At 47.1% G+C, this 21884-nt stretch overlaps 4 protein-coding genes across 7 annotated transcripts; 2 read left to right on the forward strand and 2 right to left on the reverse strand.

The window, feature by feature from the left end:
• Positions 1-45: 45 nt before the first annotated feature.
• LOC117222738 (dynein regulatory complex subunit 2) lies at positions 46-2398 on the reverse strand. The gene is made up of 6 exons (XM_033474615.2): positions 2166-2398; positions 1592-1881; positions 1349-1471; positions 652-875; positions 336-584; positions 46-234 (listed from the first exon to the last, which is right to left on the reverse strand). Exons 1-6 carry the CDS (start codon positions 2396-2398, stop codon positions 46-48), a joined length of 1308 nt encoding a protein of 435 aa, XP_033330506.2.
• Positions 2399-3525: 1127 nt separating this feature from the next.
• Positions 3526-4762, forward strand: LOC117222726 (uncharacterized). Of its 2 annotated transcripts, XM_033474586.2 has the most exons (4): positions 3531-3921; positions 4067-4372; positions 4449-4553; positions 4633-4762. In XM_033474586.2, exons 2-4 carry the CDS (start codon positions 4071-4073, stop codon positions 4643-4645), a joined length of 420 nt encoding a protein of 139 aa, XP_033330477.2. In that variant the 5' UTR covers positions 3531-3921; positions 4067-4070; the 3' UTR covers positions 4646-4762. The 2 variants fall into 2 exon arrangements, with proteins under 2 accessions (XP_076380918.1, XP_033330477.2); XM_076524803.1 differs by having other exon boundaries at positions 3526-4372; positions 4461-4553.
• A 1436-nt stretch (positions 4763-6198) lies between these two features.
• On the forward strand, positions 6199-8481 carry LOC117222724 (uncharacterized). The gene is made up of 4 exons (XM_033474585.2): positions 6199-7125; positions 7194-7441; positions 8000-8182; positions 8354-8481. The coding sequence occupies exons 1-4, from the start codon at positions 6883-6885 to the stop codon at positions 8361-8363; spliced, it is 684 nt and encodes a 227-aa protein (XP_033330476.2). The 5' UTR covers positions 6199-6882; the 3' UTR covers positions 8364-8481.
• Positions 8482-8615: 134 nt separating this feature from the next.
• Positions 8616-21675, reverse strand: LOC117222721 (retinal guanylyl cyclase 2). 3 transcript variants are annotated; one of them, XM_033474580.2, is made up of 23 exons: positions 21260-21675; positions 20928-21190; positions 19255-19673; positions 18987-19150; positions 18146-18275; positions 17551-17703; positions 16870-17371; positions 16447-16763; positions 16177-16288; positions 15914-16016; positions 15613-15801; positions 15427-15510; positions 14644-14820; positions 14393-14552; positions 14141-14290; positions 13804-13975; positions 13505-13645; positions 13104-13296; positions 12786-12957; positions 11934-12204; positions 11376-11387; positions 10462-11141; positions 8616-10364 (listed from the first exon to the last, which is right to left on the reverse strand). In XM_033474580.2, the coding sequence occupies exons 3-23, from the start codon at positions 19535-19537 to the stop codon at positions 10063-10065; spliced, it is 4467 nt and encodes a 1488-aa protein (XP_033330471.2). In that variant the 5' UTR covers positions 19538-19673; positions 20928-21190; positions 21260-21675; the 3' UTR covers positions 8616-10062. The 3 variants fall into 3 exon arrangements, with proteins under 3 accessions (XP_033330471.2, XP_033330470.2, XP_033330472.1); XM_033474579.2 differs by lacking the exon at positions 21260-21675 and having other exon boundaries at positions 20928-21248; XM_033474581.2 differs by lacking the exons at positions 8616-10364; positions 21260-21675 and having other exon boundaries at positions 11003-11141; positions 11376-11431; positions 20928-21248.
• Between the last annotated feature and the right edge of the window lie 209 nt (positions 21676-21884).

Consider the following 21884-nt stretch of genomic DNA (forward strand, 5'->3'; position numbering starts at 1 on the left):
ACAAGTTTCCATGAAACCAGCGGTTCTCTGGTTTGAGCAGTTTTCTCATTCGCATATTCGACGAGTACCAGATGTCGAACAGAATGTCCGCGCTAACAACAGTTTCATAGTTTCTCGCAGATCTACAGCCTTCCTTGCTAACAGATCTCGCTCCTTGTTCAATTCAGCAGCGACCAATTTAGCAAGCCCGAAGCGATGCCAGAAGCGAATCAGTGTTTCAAAGTCTTGGGTGATCTGGAAGAGAAGCGATGCGAAACAGAGAGGAGGAAAACCATCGATGCGGATACAAGAAAATCATCGTCGAATCGAAGGTGTATCGTTGTAAAATATCGAACCACGTCGAACGGCGAAGAACTGTCCCACGTCGTCGCTATGTCCGGCGACGAGTCGCTATCGGCAGAACCAACGATCGGCGGAAGTATCTTTTCATCTCGAGTTTCGTATTTTCGACAAATTTCTATGTACACGAGGACACGCTCAGCTTTTCTCGTCAACGCTTTCAACCGTTTAACGCTACGATTGTACTCCCTGGACATCACCGTCGCTCTTCGTTTATCTTCTGTACGACCTGGTGTACCGATAGGCTACAAAATTACTGGCACGACAGTCGAGAATATTTCAATCGGATCCGTTTAGTTTACCGAAAATTACGCATGCGTTTGCTTGTCGATAGATGTTGCGAAAAAAATGAGACTCTTGGAGGGCGTCGCGCGTCTCGTCCTCGACATTCTTTTTGTACAAATGTATCTTGCCACGAAATTTGGCGATGTCGTCCAGAAGACACGCGATTCGCAAATCTTGCTCGATTATCGCTTGACGATCCGACTTGTCCTTTCTTTCGATAATATCGTACGATCTGCGCCGCTCCTGCGTACCTGTCCAGGGTATATTGTCGGGTATATTGTTAATTGGATATCAAGTTGGATATTCGAGACATAGACACAGATGCAGTTATATGCAAATGCATAGATATACAGTAATGTCTCTCTAATTGACGCCTAGATCGTCCACAGAAGTGGACGATTTGGGAAGAGGAGATACGATTGTTCGAAACTTGCGGTTAATTTTTATAATTACGAATTTTCAACAATTATAATAACGAGTCGCAAGGCTCGAATAAATTATAAAAATATAATATTATAATTTATATATTATAAATTATAAAATATAATATTATAATTTATATATTATAAATTATAAAATATAATATTATAATTTATATATTATAAATTATAAAATATAATTTACAATAAAATAAATTTTTGTGTACAACCTGAGCGTCAGTTAGGGAGACATTACTGTGCATAGATATAACTGTAGATGCGTATGTAGACGTAGAGGGACAAACTTGTACGATAATTCGAGAATATGCTTCCCAGTTGGTCCCAAACGTCCTCTAATTGCTTTTGAAGTTGCGCGGTAATCAATCGTCTCTCGTTTCTCCCATCTTCCATGAAAGCGTTCACTTTACCTTCGGACGAACATTATTATCCGTTGTACATAGAAATATACATATTTACGTAGGTACGTGGCCCACGTGCGAGCATTTTTTTACGCAACACATACGCGCGCGCGCGTATCTGTGTCTTACTCATGGCGGTGCTCTTTACAGCGTTCAGCCTGCTCTCGATTCGATAATTGACAAGGAGATTGACTTTCCGTATGTTAGCCTCGTTCTTGTTTCGATTCGAACGCATTTCGTCAAATTCGCGGGTTCTGTCGGCGAACAGCGTCTCGACGCGCCGTTGGAAAAACGCTTCGGCGGCTTTTAAACGTCGTTGGTGCCCGTCGAACGATCGAACGATCAAGTCCGCGTGTTCACCGTTCATTTTACGTCGTTGATCCTCCGTCTCCCGCAGAGCGTCCAACAGTAAGCTGATACTGGACGAAATTGACGTCGAATTTATTTGTCGCGCGCGTACATCCGTTCGTTCGCGTTTCGCGAATCGCGATACAGTAATGTCTCTCTAATTGACGCTCGGATTGTTCACAGAAATGGACAATTTGGGAAGAGGCGATACGATTATTATTATATACGATTTATAGTTATAAATCGTCCACAATTATAAAAACGAGCCGCAAGGCTCGAATAATCGTATTTCCTCTTCCGAAATTCGCCATTTTAGTCGACAATCTGAGCGTCAGTTAGGGAGACATCACTGTACCTGTAATCCTGCAAATCAAACGCATGTTCCAAGCTCGACCAAACCATCTTGATCTTCCTCCTAACGTTCGGCATTTCTATTCGCGTAAGCGTTTCTTGCCAGCGTGCCCGATATTTCTCCAGATTCGTGGCAGAAATCTTCATTTCGCGCGCCAACGCTTGCCGTTTCAGATCTCCCGTATCCGTGGGCTTAGCCTTAGCTCGTCGCTGTTTGCCCGTTCGTTTCGGCGGCATCTCGCGATTCAAAATTAATTAAATCAACGATTCGGGAAAGGAGAGAATACGATTTTATGGTTATTCGCATATATATCTTTCCTCCGGACCGAAGTGTGACGGCTGCGAACACCGTGCACCACACATACACGCACGCGTGCACACATGCACGCGATTCGATCCTCGGCGATTCAAACTTGTTTCGATCTTTTCCGGTTTCAATTTTCAATCGCGGCTTCGACACGTTCCCATCTGGTCGTCCTTTCGTCACGCTCTCAGCTTCGCGGCCTTGCGACCTTGCGACCTTGCGCGCTCGTTGGTCCTCGCGTCATCGCATCGTTTGATTCCCCTGTCGCGATTTCGTGTTTTATGGCGCCCGTTCTTCTTCTAAATTCTTTCGTCTCGAGTGTCCCTAGGCAAGTCCAAACACGAGTAGTTCTTCTCCGAGTCGAATCTATGCAGATTAACGCTGTTAATTATGCGCGTGTAACCTAAGGTCGCACGCTCGAGGCTCGTGGACGACTTCAAGGACGTTCCTTCCACAAAAATCGTTTGGTGAAAGTACGCGAACGTCGAAGCCCGATCCGTTCGTCCCTTCTTCCTCTTCCTCTTCCTCTTTTCCCGCTTCTGCGTTTATTTCTGCTCCCATGATCCATCGAAGAATCAAGAACGAGATTAACCCTTCGCACTCGAGTGACATCGCTAAAATTTGTTACGTCACGTTTTAAGATAATTTTCACATTAACATAGTTTAGATTTAAAAAAATTCTTAAGTGCGTAACAGTCGTGCGAGTCCCAAGAGGCAATTTCATATGCATAAAATGCATTTTATCGTACAGGGTGTCCCAAAAATGTCTCGCAATCCGGAAATGGCGGGTTCCTCGGGTCATTCGAAGCAACTTCTTCCTTTACAAAAATGTTCTCCGAGGCACCGTTAACGAGTTATCAACGAATAAACAGTGACCAATAAGAATCGAGTACGGCTGACGCGAGGCGGCCCAGCCAACCGGCGCGCGAAGCCCGGTTCCGCTCATTGGCTCGGTCGCCTCGCGCCAGCCGAGCTCGCCTCTCATTGGTCACGGTTTTTCGTTAATAACTCGTTAACGGTGCCTCGGAGAACATTTTCGCAAAGGAAAAAGTTGCTTCGAACGACCCGAGGAACCCGCCACTTTCGGATCGCGAGACATTTTCGGGACACCCTGCATAAAATAAGAATACTATAAGTAAGAATAATGATTTTATATTTACAGTTAAAATAACTTCGAGTGCAAAGGGTAGCTCGAAAGAACAAGCGGAACGTTCAGGGGTGGCAGAGACAGCGATTGCCGCGGAGTGACGAGACGTGACGTGACGAGACGAGACTCGAGGATCGCGAGAGGCTGGATCGAGCCGCACAGTAGGAGGATCCGCGAATTCCGGTTTTCGTCTCAGAAGCAGACGTAACATGGAAGGGATGTACTCTGGACCTTCCGTGTGTATAAAAGTCTTTCGCATCGAGGCGAAACGGACGGTGTGCGATCGTTGTTGGCGCCGCTTCTATCCGCGTAAGTGTCTTCTCTTCGTGCTCCACGTTTCAGCGTTTCCTCCCGTCTCCGTTCCTTCTTCCATTCTCCTTTACCCCGTCTCCTTGATCCGTCGTCGACGTCGCCGATAATCTAAACATCCTCGTTGCGCATCCATCGGCTCCAGAAAGATGAGATCCGCGTTTCTCCTGATCCTCGTAATCGCGGCTCTGTCGGCGGTCTACGGCCACGCGGCGTCCTCGACTTCGCCCGAGAATGGCGAGCTCGCGGTTCCGCGAGAAAACTTCGCAATCAAAGGACAGCTTGTTCGCCAAAGGAGGTCTCCGTTGGGTAAATTGGCGCTCCTCGGCGGAGCGGCCCTCCTTGGAAAGAAGGCCCTTTTAGTGGGCGGTGCGGCGGTCGGGACCAAAGCTTTGATCGGCGCCGGAATCGGCGCCGGGATCGTCGGCGCGGGCTTGTACAAGGCTAAATAGTCGGTATACTATTCGATCGTGTCAACGTACCGTAGAATGCACGGTATCTAATCATCAACCGGTTTTTTCTTTCAGTTACGGAGGCGGTTACGGAGGCGGTTACGGAGGCGGTTACGGAGGCGCTTACGGAGGCAGCTACGGAAGTAGTTACAGTACCCAATTTTCGGATCACCATTACGGGTACGTGTCAAACGTGCGAATAAGAGAATTCTAATAAGAATCGAATAAACTAAAACTTTCGTTTCCACGTTTGTCGCAGATGGCGTCGATGATCGAGGAAATTCGTTGGACCCCGAGGGTGAACGTCGACGGAGGATTCGTTCGTTCGACGTCGTCGAACGCGTCGATTTAAAGCCTATTTAATAAAGACGATCATTTTCGAGAAAGAATCGAACGCTTCGGACCGTCGAAATTTTTCTTCCACACGTTCCTTCCGCCCACCTTCGAGCGACCGTCTTATTTACCAATGTTGGTTCTCGCGTTAACAGTTCCCAATAGAAATCGGCCGGTCCGCCGTCGTTTAAATAGGCTTTGTACACCAATAATTTCACCGATGACGCGCACGATGACCGGCGTGGCGATCAGTTTCGACAGGAGACCCGGGGCATCGGTAAAAATTCCGCTCGAACAAGCCGGACCGCGCGACTGGTGTTGGGCAACGCGGGTCGTTGAAAGGTAAGTCACACAGTCAAAAATGTTGCGAGACAGATTTCTGCCGTATTCACGGAATACGGAATGAGTCGGGCCTGATTACAATAACTCGTTACGGAACGCGAAAGATTTCTCGAATTAGCTGCGGCGTCTCGTTCCTTCCTCGACGATCGATCCGTCGGTCGATCGGATTTTCAAAAGTGTCAAAAATGTCGCGAGACGGATTTCCGCCGTATTCGCGGAATACGGAACGAGTCGGGCCTGATTACGATAACTTGTTACGGAACGCGAATGATTTTTCGAATTAGCAGCGACGTCTCGTTCCTTCCTCGACGATCGACCCGTCGGTCGATCGGATTTTCATACGAGTTTCTTTCTTGCTTTCGCTAATGCGTACTTTCAATATGTACATTGTACACGGTCGACGCAACCATACTCGCATGACTCGTCGAAACGCGAGTCGTCCGCGAACGAAGGTAAATCGACGTCGAAGGTTCGGCGAAGGTTCGCGTTCGTCGCAATTCGATGTTTGTTTAACATACATTCGTCCATGCCTGTGGCGTACACGTGCGCACGTGTTCGTATGTCCTACGTATAAAATACACGTGTACTTACCTGCATACTTACTTATCCGTGGAATGTGCGCGTCCATTCATTCTAGACATAGCCGAGGGCGTTGCATAGTGCAACGAACGTCATTCGTTTGGAACGTGGGCATCGATCTCGTTCTCGTTGTGTTTCTCCGGCATTTTTTTTTATTCTTATTCGCGACACGAAACGACGCGACGAGACGAAGCGAAGCGAGGCCAAGCGATGCGATTCGCTTTCGTCATCGCTCATCGATTATGTTGACATCGCTCCGTTAATAAAGCGAGCTCGTACGTTGTAATTGTACGAGATTTTCCAATCGAGCATAATCGGAAAATTTGCAGCGACTTCGTCGTACAATAAATGTACAGTAATGTCTCCCTAACCGACGCTCGGATTGCGCAGAAAAATGGACAATTTGGGAACAGGAGATACGATTATCCGAGCCTAGCAGCTCGTTTTTATGCTTGTCGACAATTTGTATCATAGATTGGAGAACACGCAAGGGTTACTATGAACTGCTGTAACTTTGCGAGAAAAAATCGCAGCCGAGTTCCGAGAATTAAAGGGGAAAGATCGAACTTCGTTCTGCCGCGAACGGCATCTCGACGAAAAATTGTCCAAAGTCCGTGCGATTCGTCGAACTCGACGATACGACGTATGACGTGCGACGAACATGGCCTCGCATTTAAAGGGTTACAGTGGCGAGGATGCGTGGAACTTAAAGTTTAGGCACGCTGTCCGAAAGCAGAGGTTTCGAGCTTTAATTTAAAAAAAGAGTCATCGTGTCGAGGTGATTTTTCGCGGAGTTATCGTCGCTCGAAGTTGTCCTCTGTTAGAACTCGATATCTCGCTTCCAAGTACAGTAATGTCTCCCTTACTGACGCTCAGATTGCGCAGAAAAATGGACAATTTGTGAACAGGAGATACGATTATTCGAGCCTTGTAGCTCATTTTTTTATAGTTCTTGACAATTCGTAACTGTGAAAACGAACCGCATGCGCTCGAACAATCGTATCTCCTCTTCCCAAATTGTCCATTTCCGTGGACAATCCGAGCGTCAATTAGAGAGACATTACTGTAATTAATTTCCGCCGCGTTCGACCGATATTGCGCGTAATAATTGCGACACGAAGCTTCCAGAAATCGATGAAATGCTTGAGAAACAAGCATCCCTCGCGAAGGGCATCGATTTCCGATGACTCTTCTCCTCGGCTGTTGTAAAATACGAGGCGAATCGGCGAGCGCGCCCGAACGATCTAAATCATAAATGTCGCTCTTGATCATGAAAATTTGTCACGAGCGATCGATCGGTAAAGACAGGCGTTCGGCCAGGAATACAAAGGAACCCGAATACGATCGGTCGGAGAAGGTGGTAGGGGGTGGTAGGGTGGCGCGCTTCAAAGGCAGGCGACTTTGTATAAAATCGAACGGGTCTATTGAAAAGCCGTCACACCAGGAACCATCGTTCTCCGTACGTCAAAACCACTCTGGGAACAGATACAAGGGCAAGGTAAATCGACGATCGCGATATCGTAATCGTAGATCGTAGATCGTAATCGAATTCGTTTCTCCCGACAGATGCGTCCAATCAACGTTGCGATTGTTGCTATTGCGTGCTGTTCGCTCGTATCATTCGCTATCGCCGCGGATGCTTCGCTGGCCGAAGACCATGACTCGTCGACCTTGGACCATCCGGACGCGCGATTGACAGAGTTAGGAGGCGAAAGCGCGGGAGCGCCTTTGATTAGACAGAAAAGGACGATTCTACTGAAGAAGAAGCTTCTCGGCGCGGGACTCCTTGGTTTCGGTTTGGGAATCGCGAAAGGGTGAGCCTGCTTGGAAATCGGACGTTTCGTCTTACCGTACCGGCACAGTAATTTCTCCCTAATTCGCACTCAGATTGTCCACAAAAATGGACAATTTGGGAAAAACAGGTACTATTATTCGAGCCTTGAGGTTTGTTTTCACAAGGCTCGAATAATCGTATTTCCTTTTCCCAAATTTTCTTCCCCAAATTTCCTGCGTCCATTTTTGGGCGAAATCTGAGCGCGAATTAGGGAGACATTACTGTAATTTCTCCCTAATTCGCGCTCAGATTGCGCACAAAAGTGGACAATATTGGGAAGAGAAAGCTCGTTTTTATAGTTATTGACAATCGCTAATTATAAAAACGAGTCGCAATACTCGAATAGTCGTATCTCTTTTTCCCAAATTTTCTTCCCCAAATTTCCTATGTCCATTTTTGGGCGCAATCTGAGCTCGAATTAGAGAGAAATCACTGTATTTCTACCGTTGTCGCATCGATCGGTCCACCGAGATCGTTCACAGCATTGAAACTTAAGCGAAGTTCGTTCGAGTAATTTGGAGAACCCGCTGCTTTTCAGGTACAAAGCTGGTTATTACACCGCACCGAGCGTTCGTCACGTCTATCTGTCGCCTCCGCCGTCGGCTGTGAAATACGTCGAATACGTCGAGAAGCCCGTTTTCGTCGAAAGGATAATCGAAAGACCGGCGCCGTTCGTTAAATCGGTGCCAGCCGTATTCAGCGAACCGTCTCCTTCGTACGGGTAACGCTCTTCTTCCACGATTTATTCTTCTTCTTCTCGATTATGATTCGCACGGACGAACGTTATATTATATATTATATATATATATATATATATATATATTATAACGTTATATTATATATATATATATATATATATATTATAATAACGCGATGTTTGTTTCGATCGCAGCGTCTGGTAAAACCGGTGACACCACCCCCGCAACCATAGAAATCGTTACGAGGACAACCTGGAATCTGCGAACACTGTAAATAACGTAAACGCGAAATAGTTAACGAATAAAAAATAGTATCTCAATATTCTTCGCGAGCGTTGTCAGCGAATATTTTGTTCACCCCTTTGCTGCCTTTCTGTCTTTCCCTGTATCAGCTTGCGTCCATCTTCCCTGCTCCCTTACACGCACAGCGACTCCCATTAATATTTGGACGATCGCTTGTAATGCAAGTTACATTTTATTATCGATTACAATTCCTTTCTCATGATTTGTTTCGCGCGCGTCTCTCGCTCGGCGGTGGCCGAGCCTCGGACTACTTATTCGTCGCTCGACAACGTTTGGGATTCAACATTCGAAACGCGCGCGCGCTAATTCGACAGATACAAAAAGATAAACTCTGAAAATTGTTTTCAAACCGCTCGCAGGTGACTACTCTCTTTCTCTCGTCGATCGAAATATTGTCCGTTCCACCTCTCCGCTTTCTTTTTCTCTTTGATCCTATACTATATATAGAATAATAAATAGTATACACACTTACATGAACATGTAACACACATATTATTGCGTATCCGCATAAAACATTCGCACATACTTTGTTTCTTCTTCTTTACGCGCGCGTCTTAACATCTTAATATTCGTATCGAGACGTTACAGATATATTATACGAAAAAATCGCATAGTTGTTTTAGTTGTAATACTGACACGATAAACGAACGGACAATCTAGGTTCCTACGGTTGAAAATTTCGAATTATTGTCCACGATTCGGAAGCGATAGCGAAGATTTGCTAACGTCTGGGAACGAACAAATAGTTGCGATAACAAAAGGAAAGTGCTACGAGTTTGTTGTCCCGTAAGTGAAGTGATTGAATTTAGCGTGTGGCTCGCCGCGCGGTGGCGGTCCTCTGAATTCTGGATTGGCCGCATACGATAAGAAAATCATGAGAACGACGAGTTCTCTCTCTGTTCATCGTGATACGTGCGCGCAATAGCGATTCGTGACTTTCAATGGCACGCCACCGATTCAACGGACATTTTACACACGCCGCTTTCTCGTGTCACGAAGAACTGTACTTTTGCTATCTCCGAAGATTGTATGCAGCCACCATAATCGTAGCCAGCCGTAGATATTTCGGTTATTCGTTCGACGTTGAAAAGAAATGGGAATATACCGTATGCGTCAACATTTGTACGTAATAGAGATTGTCAGTCGCGATAACGAGAGTATCCGTGTATGAATATGTGCTTCTTGAGCGCGCGTTCGCGTCCGCGTCCGCGTGAATAATCTTCTTAACGCTATTGTAGATGGTGCGAGTTCGATCCGCGGGTTCACGCGATAATCGTATTCGTTATAATCGTCTGTCGCCGGTCAACGGCAACGCGGTGTCGGGTGCAAAACGGACTCGCTGAAAAATAAATAGTACATTTTTGTTCTTTATCGATCGAACATCATCTTTTTCCCTGTAATGCTTTCCTAACGAATGTAACACTTAAACACGACGTAGAGAATCGTTCGCACGATCATACGCACATACACGTGTATATGCTATGATTTCGTGACTATGGTTGCACGACACGCGACGCGATCACGTCCGATTCGCGCGGACATGAGCGAACCACGGGGGTGTTTGTTGCTTGGCCAGCGAAGGAACGCGAGGTTAATTTGCTCAGCGAAGCGTCAGCGACTCCACGGAGAGCGAAACCGACGCGGATTGCCTATAATGTTGAAGAAGTGGAGTGGGCGTCGAGGGTACTTCCTCGATGCGTTCCAAATCGTTGGCTGCGCCAGCGCTGTTTTGTTTGTAAAGCCGGGGCGCTGCTTTTAAATTCTGCTGCTGCTGCTGCTGCTGCTGTTGTTGTTGCTGCTGCTGTTGATTATTAGTCGGTTCGGTGAAGGCAATGCAAACGGTATCGTCGGGTCGGTCCAAGCTGAATTGCCTTTTCAAGAAGCGGCCGGCTACGGTTCTTCCTACAATCAAAAGGGAGGATTGAATTGATAACTGTAGATAATAAGAGAAAGAGAGAGAGAGAGAGAGATGGACAGAGATAGATAGGAAGAGTCTTACCATAATGTTCGTTAGGAGAAAGACATCTGTAATGGTTGTACGGTGTGCTCAAATCGTTCTCGTCTATATAGCCAGCTATTCTGCGGTGTCTGGCGGGTCCCGGTCTATAGGAGCTCGCGGCCGAGCCTGGGATCGATGTAAGGGAACTGGTCGACGCCCCTAAGAAAGCCGTTTCGCCGGAGTACACGGTAGACGCTCCGAGAGACGTTCGACCATCTCCGGAGGCGATCTTCGTTACGCCACTCGCACTGACGCGTTCGTTTTCTCTGTCGTTGATCACGCGTTTCCCCGATAAAATATTCGTAAAATCTGCCGACATTTTTGGAGACGATTTGATACCGTAAATCTGTTCATCGTTCACGGACACGGCGATTTCAGGCTCCACGTTATCCTCGAGCTGTGGCTGCGGCGTCGCGACGATCTTCGCGTCCGTATCCACGCGATCGTCCTCCGCCTTTCTTCCTTTATCGTCTTGAGCCGAAGAACCATCCTCGCGGGAGAGGAGCTTGTCGATCGACGGCGCGGATTCCGTTGTAGTCGTCGACACCGCCGTTGTCGTTGTTTCGGTCGGTGTCGTCGTCGCCGTCGTCGTCACCGCAACCGTCGCTACCGTCGTCGTCGCCGCCGCTGCTTCCGGTTCTCTTTCCGTAATATCCTCCGGCGATGCACTTTCGTTCAACCTTGTGCGGTTGACAAGACGAACGCGTGAAAATGAGAAATTTCTATATTTCAATGGAAGCGCAACGTGAGCCGGAGAAGAAAAGCGAAGTAAAATTTCGAGCGGTTGCCTCGTCTACGGCGCGCATGTACGTACGGATGTAGGGATGATTATACAGAGGGATTTGTTACAATGTCGGGGGGGACGACTTTACGATTATTCTACGCGTTCGTCGATTTTTCAGCGAGAAACTTACCCATGGTTTTCCCTGAAGGTGGCGGCAGTATGGCAACAGATAAAAGCATTAAAAATCTGAAAAGCAAACACCTCGAATAAAGATCTACTACCAAAAACAAAGTATATACGCGTAGGTGCGACACGCAACTGCTACGTCGTTGTAGTTTTTTGTTTTCTGTGTCGGATTCACGGCCTCGAGACTACTCGAGGGACCGAAACGTTGGATACGCGCGTTAAAAAAAAATAGGATCGAGAATGACCGATAGGCGGATGTGATTGGATATCGTGTAAATAAATGTTACATTTTCATTACACGATTGGAATTGTTGTTCGGTGAAACGAGTCGAGTAGCTTCTGGCAAACGAGAAATGCGGTAAACGCGGCAATTGCGGTAAATACGAGCAAAGAGCGATCGTATTTCGATCGCGCGCGCGTTCGATACATGTAAATTTCATTTGGTCGGTCCCCTGATTATCGTCGACATTTCCAAGTATTTTCATGTATTTTTTGAGATACTCGTTGGGCAATTATGGCCGAGCGATTCGGTCGAGTCGTCGTAGGACGTGGTTTGGCTTACCCAAACGGCGGCGGCGTCGGCAGTTCCTTGTCGAAGCCTTGTTTTCCCAGCAACCAGTACGTGGGCATTTTTCCTTTGCCTTTCACCTCGGTCGGTCCACGATATTCGATGTCGTATCCGCCGCACCGCGACAGTATGTCCTTCGTCTCCTCGCTTAAATGTATGCGCCACGGAGCTCCGGTCGATTCCATTCTCGACGCGGTGTTCACCGTGTCGCCGAAAAGACAGTACCTCGGCATCGTCAGGCCAACAACGCCGGCGCAACATGGACCTGCACGCGTTCACGATAAAGTAGCCAACAGATCTCGTTCGAGTCAGTTTGATTACGGCGAGCCGTGTGTGATTTCAGGAAACGTTAACCCGTTGACTGCCGCGCAAATTTAGCGCGTCTTGCCCTGGCAGCCACGGTTTTGTTTTAGTTTTACAAAAGTTTTACAAAATATAATAATATACAAAATATAATATAATATAACCCCTCTAATAAAATTTACAAAATATAATAATATTAAGTTACCGATATAATATTGCGATGGCATTTACAGTATCTTTCAGTATCTTTTTCGATAATCAATACGTTCTCTACGCTGTATACATTTTTCATTTATCCTTCCTAATAGCTCCTAACTTAAACAGCCATTCGTAACCAATCTAAACTTGCAGCCAACCCACCACGAGATATCTCGTAGCTGGCAGTTTTGATACAGACGCTTGCTACGAGGTATCTCGTAGTCGGCAGTCAATGGGTTAAATGTTAAACGAGCGAACGAACGGATGCAACACGTGTGAAGGGTCGATTGAAATTTTACGAGACCGCGGGCGATAGAAACGAGGCCGCGTCGGGCTATACTTAACCAGTATGAAGACCGATACGAAGCTTCAGCTGAGTTTTCGGCAGGTGTCTTAACTTGAACTTTCCGCTCTGGTGCAGCAAATCGAGGGCCATCGTAGCTATCTGAGAGGCATGATCGGGTATCCTTACGGGGCAACCGCCGACGACCATGTACGCGTCCCCTATGGTTTCTACCTACAACGAACGGGTTTGAATGGGTGACGTCGAACCGTGTTTCGAGTCGGAGCGCGAGAACCAAATAATTAGCGGCGGATACATAATATACAAGTGTAACGTATGTGTCTCTTGTTCTCGTTTGTCCGGCTGTTATTGGTCATCACCTTGTATACGGTGTACGCGTTGATCGTTGCGTCGAAGCAGGTATACAGATCGTTCAATAGGTCGACCACTTGGAACGGAGTCGAGTGCGCGGAAATGCTCGTGAAGCCGACAATGTCCGAAAAATAAATAGTCACTTCGCGAAATTCCTCGGGATCGACCGGCATTCCCAATTTCAGTTTCTCCGCGACCGAACTGAAAGGATTACGGGTCGATTTAAATGCGGGTGTCGGAACGGATCTCTTACCGGTTGCTCGCAGCACACGGCTTTCCATTTAATTCATTTACTCCGTTTTACCCGTTCGCCCAGCTTTTACCCCATTTACTCCCTTCACCCTCTTCGCCTCTCTAGAAACCGTTGTCTACCGCGCGGAAAGCATTTTGTACTCTCTCTCTGCTCTACCTTGGCAACATTCGATTCAACAATTGTTCCGTTTTCTTCTTCTCCATGTCCAATTGTTCCGTCCGCTCTCGTATCAGTTCCTCCAGATTATTCGAATACTTCTCCAGCATTTGGAACATCGTGTCTACGAAATTGACCTTTCTGAGAATAGAAGAAAACAAGCGAATAATATCAGAGGTGCACGGTGACCGGACGAGAACGACTCGTTCGAAATAAGCTCGGAGAATAAGTTCAGAGAGAAAAAGAAAGTTCAGAGATAATTCAGGAACCATTCAGAAAAATCATTCGCCACGCATTACCGCCCATGGTTGAGTGTCTTGAAACGATCGTGGACGTCGTCGAAGTCGGGTCTCAGGTCCGCGCTTTCCGCCCAACATTGCCGCATGATGTTTATCGCTTCGGGGGGTGCGGCGCCTTTACTCACAGAGGGTCTGATCAAAGGCGGCGGTTTCTTCACTTTCTCTATGATGTCTAAGGACGGGATTACAGACGCGATTAGAAATTCTAGCTCGCGGCAGTTAGCAGCACCGGTCGCGCGCGTCGTCGGCCTGTCAACAATTATCAATTGACAATTGGTTGCCACCGATTATTCGAGCGACCGGCGAACAAGGAAGAATTATTTGTCGTTCGGCTTACCTTCCGGCGACAATGCGAGCATGCAGTACGGTTCTCCGCGAACCACCACCTCTTGCATAATAATTCCGAAACTGTAAACATCTCCCGGTTGCGTTCCCTTCTTCCGCAGACTCGGCTGTCTCAGCAATTCCGGCGCCGTCCACAACAGATCTACAACGTACACGCGAAACGATGTAAAACGGCGATGACCAACGGTTGGATGATTTTTACGTTGGACCATGGGGGTCCTCGAATGAATTTATTTAACCATACCTCGAGCCGTTTTCGGCGGACACTCGATATTCTGGGCCTCGTAAAACGCCGGTAGTCCATAATCGGTCACTTTGAGCACCCAGCGCGCGTCTATCACGCAGTTGCGCGAAGTAAGATAGCCGTGCACTCGTACCGGCGTGCCGTGAAGGTACCTCATACCCTTCGCAAGCAAAATATTTCGCAAGAGTCTCATTGTCGAGTCACGGCGATTACGTTGGTTAACGCGTTCTCGATCCGATAGCGTTACTCACCCGTACAAGATCGGTGAGCAAGGACAATCTAAAGGACCAATCGAGCTTGATCTCATCCTGCACCAATACATCCTCCAGCGACCCTCTCGAACAGTACTCGTAAACGAGGCACGGTCTCGTTGGCTCGTTCAGGCATCCGATCAGAGGATTCAAGTTTTCGTGGCGTAACCCGTGCATCTGTTCGTATAGCGCGTAGTGCACAGCTCGGTTAGAAGGTGTACATTGGGCAAAGAGACGTTACAGAGTTTATCGTTGAACGATTCTACTACTCCGATCGATGTATACATTGCAACGCGAGTATCGAACCGGTTTTCTATTGAAATGTCAAATATGTTTCTCTAATTGACGTTCAAACTGTCCAGAAAAATGGACACTTTAGAGAGAGAGGAGATACGATTATTCGATCCTTGCGGTTCAGATTTATACAGGGTGTCCCGAGAATGTCTCGCAATCTGCGAGAGGATGATTCCTGAGGTGATTCGAAGCAACTTTTTCCTTTGCGAAAATGTGATCCGCGGCTTCGTTTACGAGTTATCAGCGAAAAACAGTAGCCAATGAGAGGCGAGCTCGGCTGCCGCGCGGCGGCCCGGCCAACGAGCACACGGAGCTCGGTTCCGCTCGTTGGCTCGGCTGATCTCGCGTCTCATTGGTCCCAAATTGTCCATTTTTCTGCACAATCTGAGCGTCAGTTAGGAAGACATTACTGTACAGTGAATTCTCCCTAATTGACCATCGGCTTGACCATCGGTTGTTGACATTTTTGTGTCGCGAGCAGGTTCTCACCGTGACCAGAACGTCCATAGCCTTGTTCTTCAACTCGAACGTGCCGTCTTCCGCCGGCAATTCCTTCAACTGCACCAAATCGCCCTAACGACACCAAAGAAAAATGCTTCTTCACCGAAACGTATAGAATGTTAGAAGCAATAGAATAGAAGCAAAGGCAAGCCAGCCGAAGAAGTATGCACTAACGTTGTACTGAGCCCGAGGAACTTTAAAGAAACCATGGCGCGCAAGGTTCCCGGTGCTTGTCCGTAGATACGGCCTCAAGGAGGACACGCTGCCGAGCTGAAGAAGATCCGGTTTCTCCACCTCCGGGCCACCAAATTCTTGCAATTGTTGCAGCCAACAGGATAACATTGTCTCGATACCCTCGTCCACCTGCCGGACAGCGTCGAACGCAGCCGTGTCGTTAACTCGCGGCACGTGAACACCGTAGGCGCCTACGCCTTTATTCTACGAGATACACGATAATTCAAATGGTTCTACTCACCCTTCTAAAATCTACGCGAGGCACTTGCGGAAACACAAAATCCGACGTGGTCAGAATGATCTTGTACTGACCTTTCGATATTCTCTTCTTAACCAGCTTTTTTCTACGTTCGTGGGGGAAAGTTGAAACAAACGGGTCAGATATCGTCTTCGTTCGTTAATTAACGTATACAGCAATTTATCCTCGAATTCGCGGGAACATCGACGACGCGAGGCGACGCGACGCGAGGCGACAGATAGATGGAATGGATGTATCTGTGTTACCTGATCAAGATGCCGGCTAATATCGCGAACGCGGTCAACAACAGCGATCCCAGAACAATAGTTACGATACGCGCGATGCGAAACGCTGTTTCGTTTTCGTCGGAATGGTTCTCTGAAAGAGAGAAATGGTCGAAATGGACGACTATTTTTCACCAGTCGATGAACATCTGACAACATTCAAGATACATTTATTCAAACAAAATACCAATCGACTCGGCTCGAGAGCGTTCGAGCAAGCGTGGCTTATTATTTTCTTTCTTTACTCGTCACCTGTGCAATCGATACCGAGCTGCCCGTTAACCTCCGCGTTGCATCTTAGTATGTCCACGTGCGTGTCGTGGAACACCGGCGCGTTCATAGACAATTTTCGGACCAGCAGCCGTTTCTTTCGTTGCTCCACGCTGATCATTATCGGCTTCCAAGCGTCGACCCGCCAATCCAGCAACACGTACGCGTACATTTTGTTGTTGAACGAGTTGATGCTCGAGTTGTCGTACATTAACACGGTGAACGTTTCGTTCAAATGATCCAACAGCGACGGGCTGGCGTACGTTTCGGTGCCGTCGTACACCTTTTCCACGTCGTATCTGCGGAACATCAACAAACACGTTATCTCGTCTCTCTCTCTCTCTCTTTCTCTTGGTCCTCTCCGCGCCGTCGGTCGACGTTCACGCGCGAACGGCCGACGTTTACCTATAATCGAGAGGCGTTATGATCACCAGCTTCTCCAGAAAGTCCGAGCTGAGATTTCGCGGTGGTAAATATCGATATTTCCTCTTTCCACGCTCTTGCTCGTCCTCCGCTTCCGTTTCATCTCCCTCTGACCCCTCTTCCGTTCCCTCTTCCGTTTCATCCGCTTCTCCTCGCCTCTCCTCTTCCTCGCGCCGGTCTCTTTCTTCCTCGTTCGCTTGTTTCGCGCGAGCACCTTGCGACACGGGGACGCGATAATCGTCGGTCTCGTTTAAGAAAGAACGATTCGAGGGCGTCGGATTATCGGCAGATATGGATGCGGTGAAGTCGAAACGAGGAACCGAGGAGTTCGTCTCCGGTAAAAAGAAATCGTCGTCTTTCGTGTGAACAATCATGGTGGTCGCGATCCACGCGGTGCTCGACGGCTTGCGAGCGGCGTCCAGCTCGGTAAGGACCCGAGACGTTATTTCGTTGTCGTCCGACGTCGGCAGACACAGCAGGGTAACTGTAAACGATCGAATCGGGGATATCTGTCAATAAGATGCGCACACCTCGTGAATGTTGCGCCATTAAATGGAATATACTTGTGCACGGCTAGCAACGATGTATCTATGTACGTACGTATGTATATGTAACTACCGACACACACACACACAGAGAGATATGCAAATACGATCGATTCACCTCTTCGGGAAATGTTGTGCGTTGGACGAAGAAGTTTTCGAATCTCTTCGAGGGAAGCGTGATACGGCAATATCACGTGGTATCGTAATATAGCCCCGATACCTCGGAGAGCGTTTAACAGCGCTCTGTCGAGGCTCAACCACGGTTCGCGATCTACAAAAACGAAAAATATAGAGGGTGTCCCGAAAATGTCTCGCAATCCGGAAATGAGAGGTTCCTGGGGTTATTTGAAGCAACTTTTTCCTTTGCGAGAATTTTCTCCGAGGCTTCGTTTACGAGTTATTAACGAACAAACACTGACCAATAAGAGGCGAGCTGGCGCGCGGCGGCCCAGCCAAAAGAGTGCACGGAGCCCGGTTCCCCTCATTGGCTCGGCCGTCTCGCGCCAAATGATCTCGCCTCTGATTGGTCACTGTTTTTTCGTTGATAACTCGTAAACGAAGCCGCGGATTGCATTTTCGCTAAGGAAAAAGTTGCTTCGAATGACCTCAGGAATCTCTTACGCGCGCGTCGTCTGTCGTCCGTCGCGTATGGTATGGCGGTTGCCATTTCCATTGTCGTATGCGTTCGAATTTGTATATGGAATCGACGTTACCGGTTCCTATCATAGACACGGCTTTCCATTGCAAGTTCATCAGTATCTCCGTTAAAGCCTTGGCGATCGCTGGCAAGGAGGGCGATAGTCTGATGATCGACGAAAATTCTTTCATGTCCATGTCGTCTTTCTGAAATCAGCGGCGTCGCCGGTGGTCAGGGCGGACGAGACTTTTTAACCCTTTGCGGACGACAGGTATTGGATATAAAATAAAAATGTTATAAGATATAATTATGTTATTATAAGATTATAAATATGTGGAGAACTTTGCTGGTTTCTCTGCTAGCGACACAGAAAGACCGACTCGTCAAATTGAAATTCATTCCGAACCTACGGTTAATAAATTAATATAATACGGTTAATTTATATTAATAATTAACGCTATGCCGTCCGGAGATCTTAGATACGATTCTTTCGTTTGACGCCGGCATAATAGCTTGGAGATCTTGGATTTAAAAAAATTTCAAAGATGGCGGCAATATAAATTCCTAAAATTAAGACAAGTCATCCAAGAATTTTCGTACTTAATTTTTAGTCAAATAAGCACAATGCTGTAGTTTATATTAATTATAACATTAATACATTAATGTATTATTATATATTAATAATACATTAATATATAATAATTTATAAGCACAACGCTGCCTTTTAACACCCAAGAAACATAGCTCAAATGTAATTTCAGTTTTTTAATATGGCACCGGCATAGCGTTAATAAATTAATAAAAAAAGAAAAAAAACGGTAAAAAGACTTGGGTCGTCGACTATTTGCCGACGCTCGTCCGCAAAGGGTTGAACGTCGCCGCGTTCGGGAACCGTAAATGATCGAAACACGTCTTACCAAAGGACACGTCCACGTGAACAGGGACACGTTCCAGAGACGTGCCAGTTTCGCCGTGATCTCGCACATGGGCGTATCGACAGCGGCCACGACGACTTTCGTTTTTCTCTCGCCTAGTATGCGCAACAAGGTGTCGAGTCCTCGTGTCTTTCTTTCGCACGACACTGGCGACAACAACAACAACAATATACCAATCAGATCCAACGATAATCATCCTGCTCTCGGTCGGTACGGTAAACACGTCGGTACGACCGCGATTGATACTCACGAGACGGTGGAATCACAGCGATCCGTACATCGAAGTTCGATCGGTCGAAGAATCCCTGAATGTCCGTCGCGTCCGTTTCGCTGTTGCAATGCTCGCGCAGAAAAACTGTTACTTCCGACTGTTGTTCGTCGTAGACGTCTTCGGTTTCGATTTCGGTTTCGGTTACGTTCAACGGGTACGAGACGACGCACGGTGCTCGATCGGTGTTCGACAAGACGAAGCAACTGGAAAGGATCGCGATCGGGATCCACGACCAGAACCAGCGGAAAGAGTTCCCGGCCATGGGCCTCCGACGACCCTAATCTAGCTCGCTGCGATGTTTAGGTCGCTCTCGGTAGTTTGTCTTTTCCCCCGGCAGAGCTCTAGCTTATTGGCCCGTATCTATTCGGTTCTGGGTACCCTTCCTTCCAGCACACACACTGCGCAACCAATCAAAAATAATGCTATTACATCGATTCTTACGATGTCGCCTCTTTCTTTTATTTTATTATTTCTTTGTTTCTTTCCGCTGCCGCTGCTTCTCTTTTTATTCCCTTCGGTCTGTTGTTTACTCATTTAGAACGACGGTGTCGCAATTTGCGCAATCCCGTCCGTTCGACGTGTCGAGTTAATTCATCAAATTCTCCCGCCGCGTTGCAGGGGGGAAACTTTATTTATGGCAAATATCTGTGACACGCGCGGAAGTACGGGACGATAAACGATCAAGAGCGGTAGTAATTAGAGCGTGCACAATCTTTTCGTACAAAAAAAAAAAGGTGTCGTACAACTTAATCACGCTAGACTTAAAGCGCCGCAAACATTTTCCGCCACATTTAGTATTTACCGACGCTAAAAATATATCGAAATATTTTCGAAGAATCTTCCGCGATAGCTCTTAAACAATGTGTTACATGCTTGTAGTCGCACCTCTACTCCCATCTCAATTTAAATTTCCATCTTTATCTCCATCTACACACATGTATCTCTATCTTTACGACTTCGCATGTGTGTACCCTTCAACGTTTCAACCGATCTGCACGAGATCGAATTGCATCGCTCGCTTAAACAGCAACAACAGAGCCGGAAAGCCGAACTACACAGGAGTTCAAACACATTCCAACCGTGCTTAGCCGATAGTTTTTCCCGTCGATGCGAGCTTCGAGCAAACATCGCGAACTATACGAATCATTTTCTGTTTCAGAAACCTGTCTGTGTCTCGGAAATGTAGGAAGGAATTGCCACGTTATGTCATCGCGACGCGAACAAAGTTGCTAAATTTTTATCGGCGAACTTTTACTCCTTTCGGGTTGTTCTTTCTTTTCTTTTTTCTTCTACGTGCATGTAAAATCGATTGCGGAAACTCTTGGTTGTCGTTGCTACATGCGACAAAATTGAAAAAAGACCCAACACGCACGAACTTATTTTTTTTTCATCGCCGAGAAGAAAAGACATACTTTTATTTACTCGTTCACTGGATTCAGCTTCTGATTCGCTAACGAGACTGTTTCAACATTGTCAACGCGACCGTACAAAACGATAAAACATGAGCGTAAATATACGGCGATAGCAGCATGCATACAACGTATATAGTTCGGTCGGTTTGTCGTTTCTTCTCTCGACATAACAAACGCGTTCGAATCGGGCAACAAGGCCTGTGACAACAGATTCGCGTCGAGTAGCCCGTTCGCTCTTACCGTTTTTCTTCTCTCGAGGATCGACTGCGATACAGTTGTTCCCTCTTCTTTTGTTTGCCTATACACCAGAAAGGGTTGCGTGCTTTCGATGAGATTTTAAAAATACGCATATCGTGACAATCACTGACGACAAGTGTACGGGTTCGGTGGTGTTCCTACTTGGTTCCGCAGCCTCGGCCGATCTCGTCGCGAATCAAACAAAGCACACAAAGCACGCAAAGCACGCATGCAATGAAACAGGAGCCGCAAAACACGAAAATCAACTGAAAAATTAGAAACGTTTATGGACGGACCGAACGCCTTGGCGTCCGATATCGAACTAACTTGCCTACCTCCCTTCTACACATGCTCGGGGCTGACGTTATCACGAGGGAGGTTTGTCCCGGGAGCAAGACCAGCGACCAGCATGCAGTCCCGCACCGCGCTCGCCGCTCACTGTGCTCGGTACCATTTCTCCTTCGAATCGCTTCTCTCTTGTTCCTTTTCTCTCTTTTCTTCTGTTCTCTTTCCCTTTCTTTTCTCTCTTCGCTCCTGACCAAAATCTTCTTCTCGAGACGCAGTCGACGTTCACGCGTAGCATCAACCTGCGATATCCAGACGATTGAATATGCTCGATATTTCATTGCTCGCTTCGTTTTGCATCGCTTCCATTTTTTCCCTTCTTTCGATGCGCCAATTCTCTCAGGCAAGCCTCCAGAAGTACGATCTCCGAAATCAATATTACAATAATAACAATTGTAACACGGAGGTTCTTCCGTTTGTCGCAAGCTCCGAATCAGCACCAATTCGATCGATTTCGGTTTCAAGATTGTCACGCCCTCCTGCAACAGAAATGTACCGACCGTTTAACCATCGGATAAATTTGAAAACGACGAAACAACAGAAATGTTACAGGAACCACGAAACGTCTTTAATAGTTCCAATTCGACTGAAATCGAATTCGCATTCTTCTTCTCT

Source organism: Megalopta genalis, chromosome 10 (assembly GCF_051020955.1).
Source record: "Megalopta genalis isolate 19385.01 chromosome 10, iyMegGena1_principal, whole genome shotgun sequence".
Taxonomy (NCBI): Eukaryota; Metazoa; Arthropoda; class Insecta; order Hymenoptera; family Halictidae; genus Megalopta; species Megalopta genalis.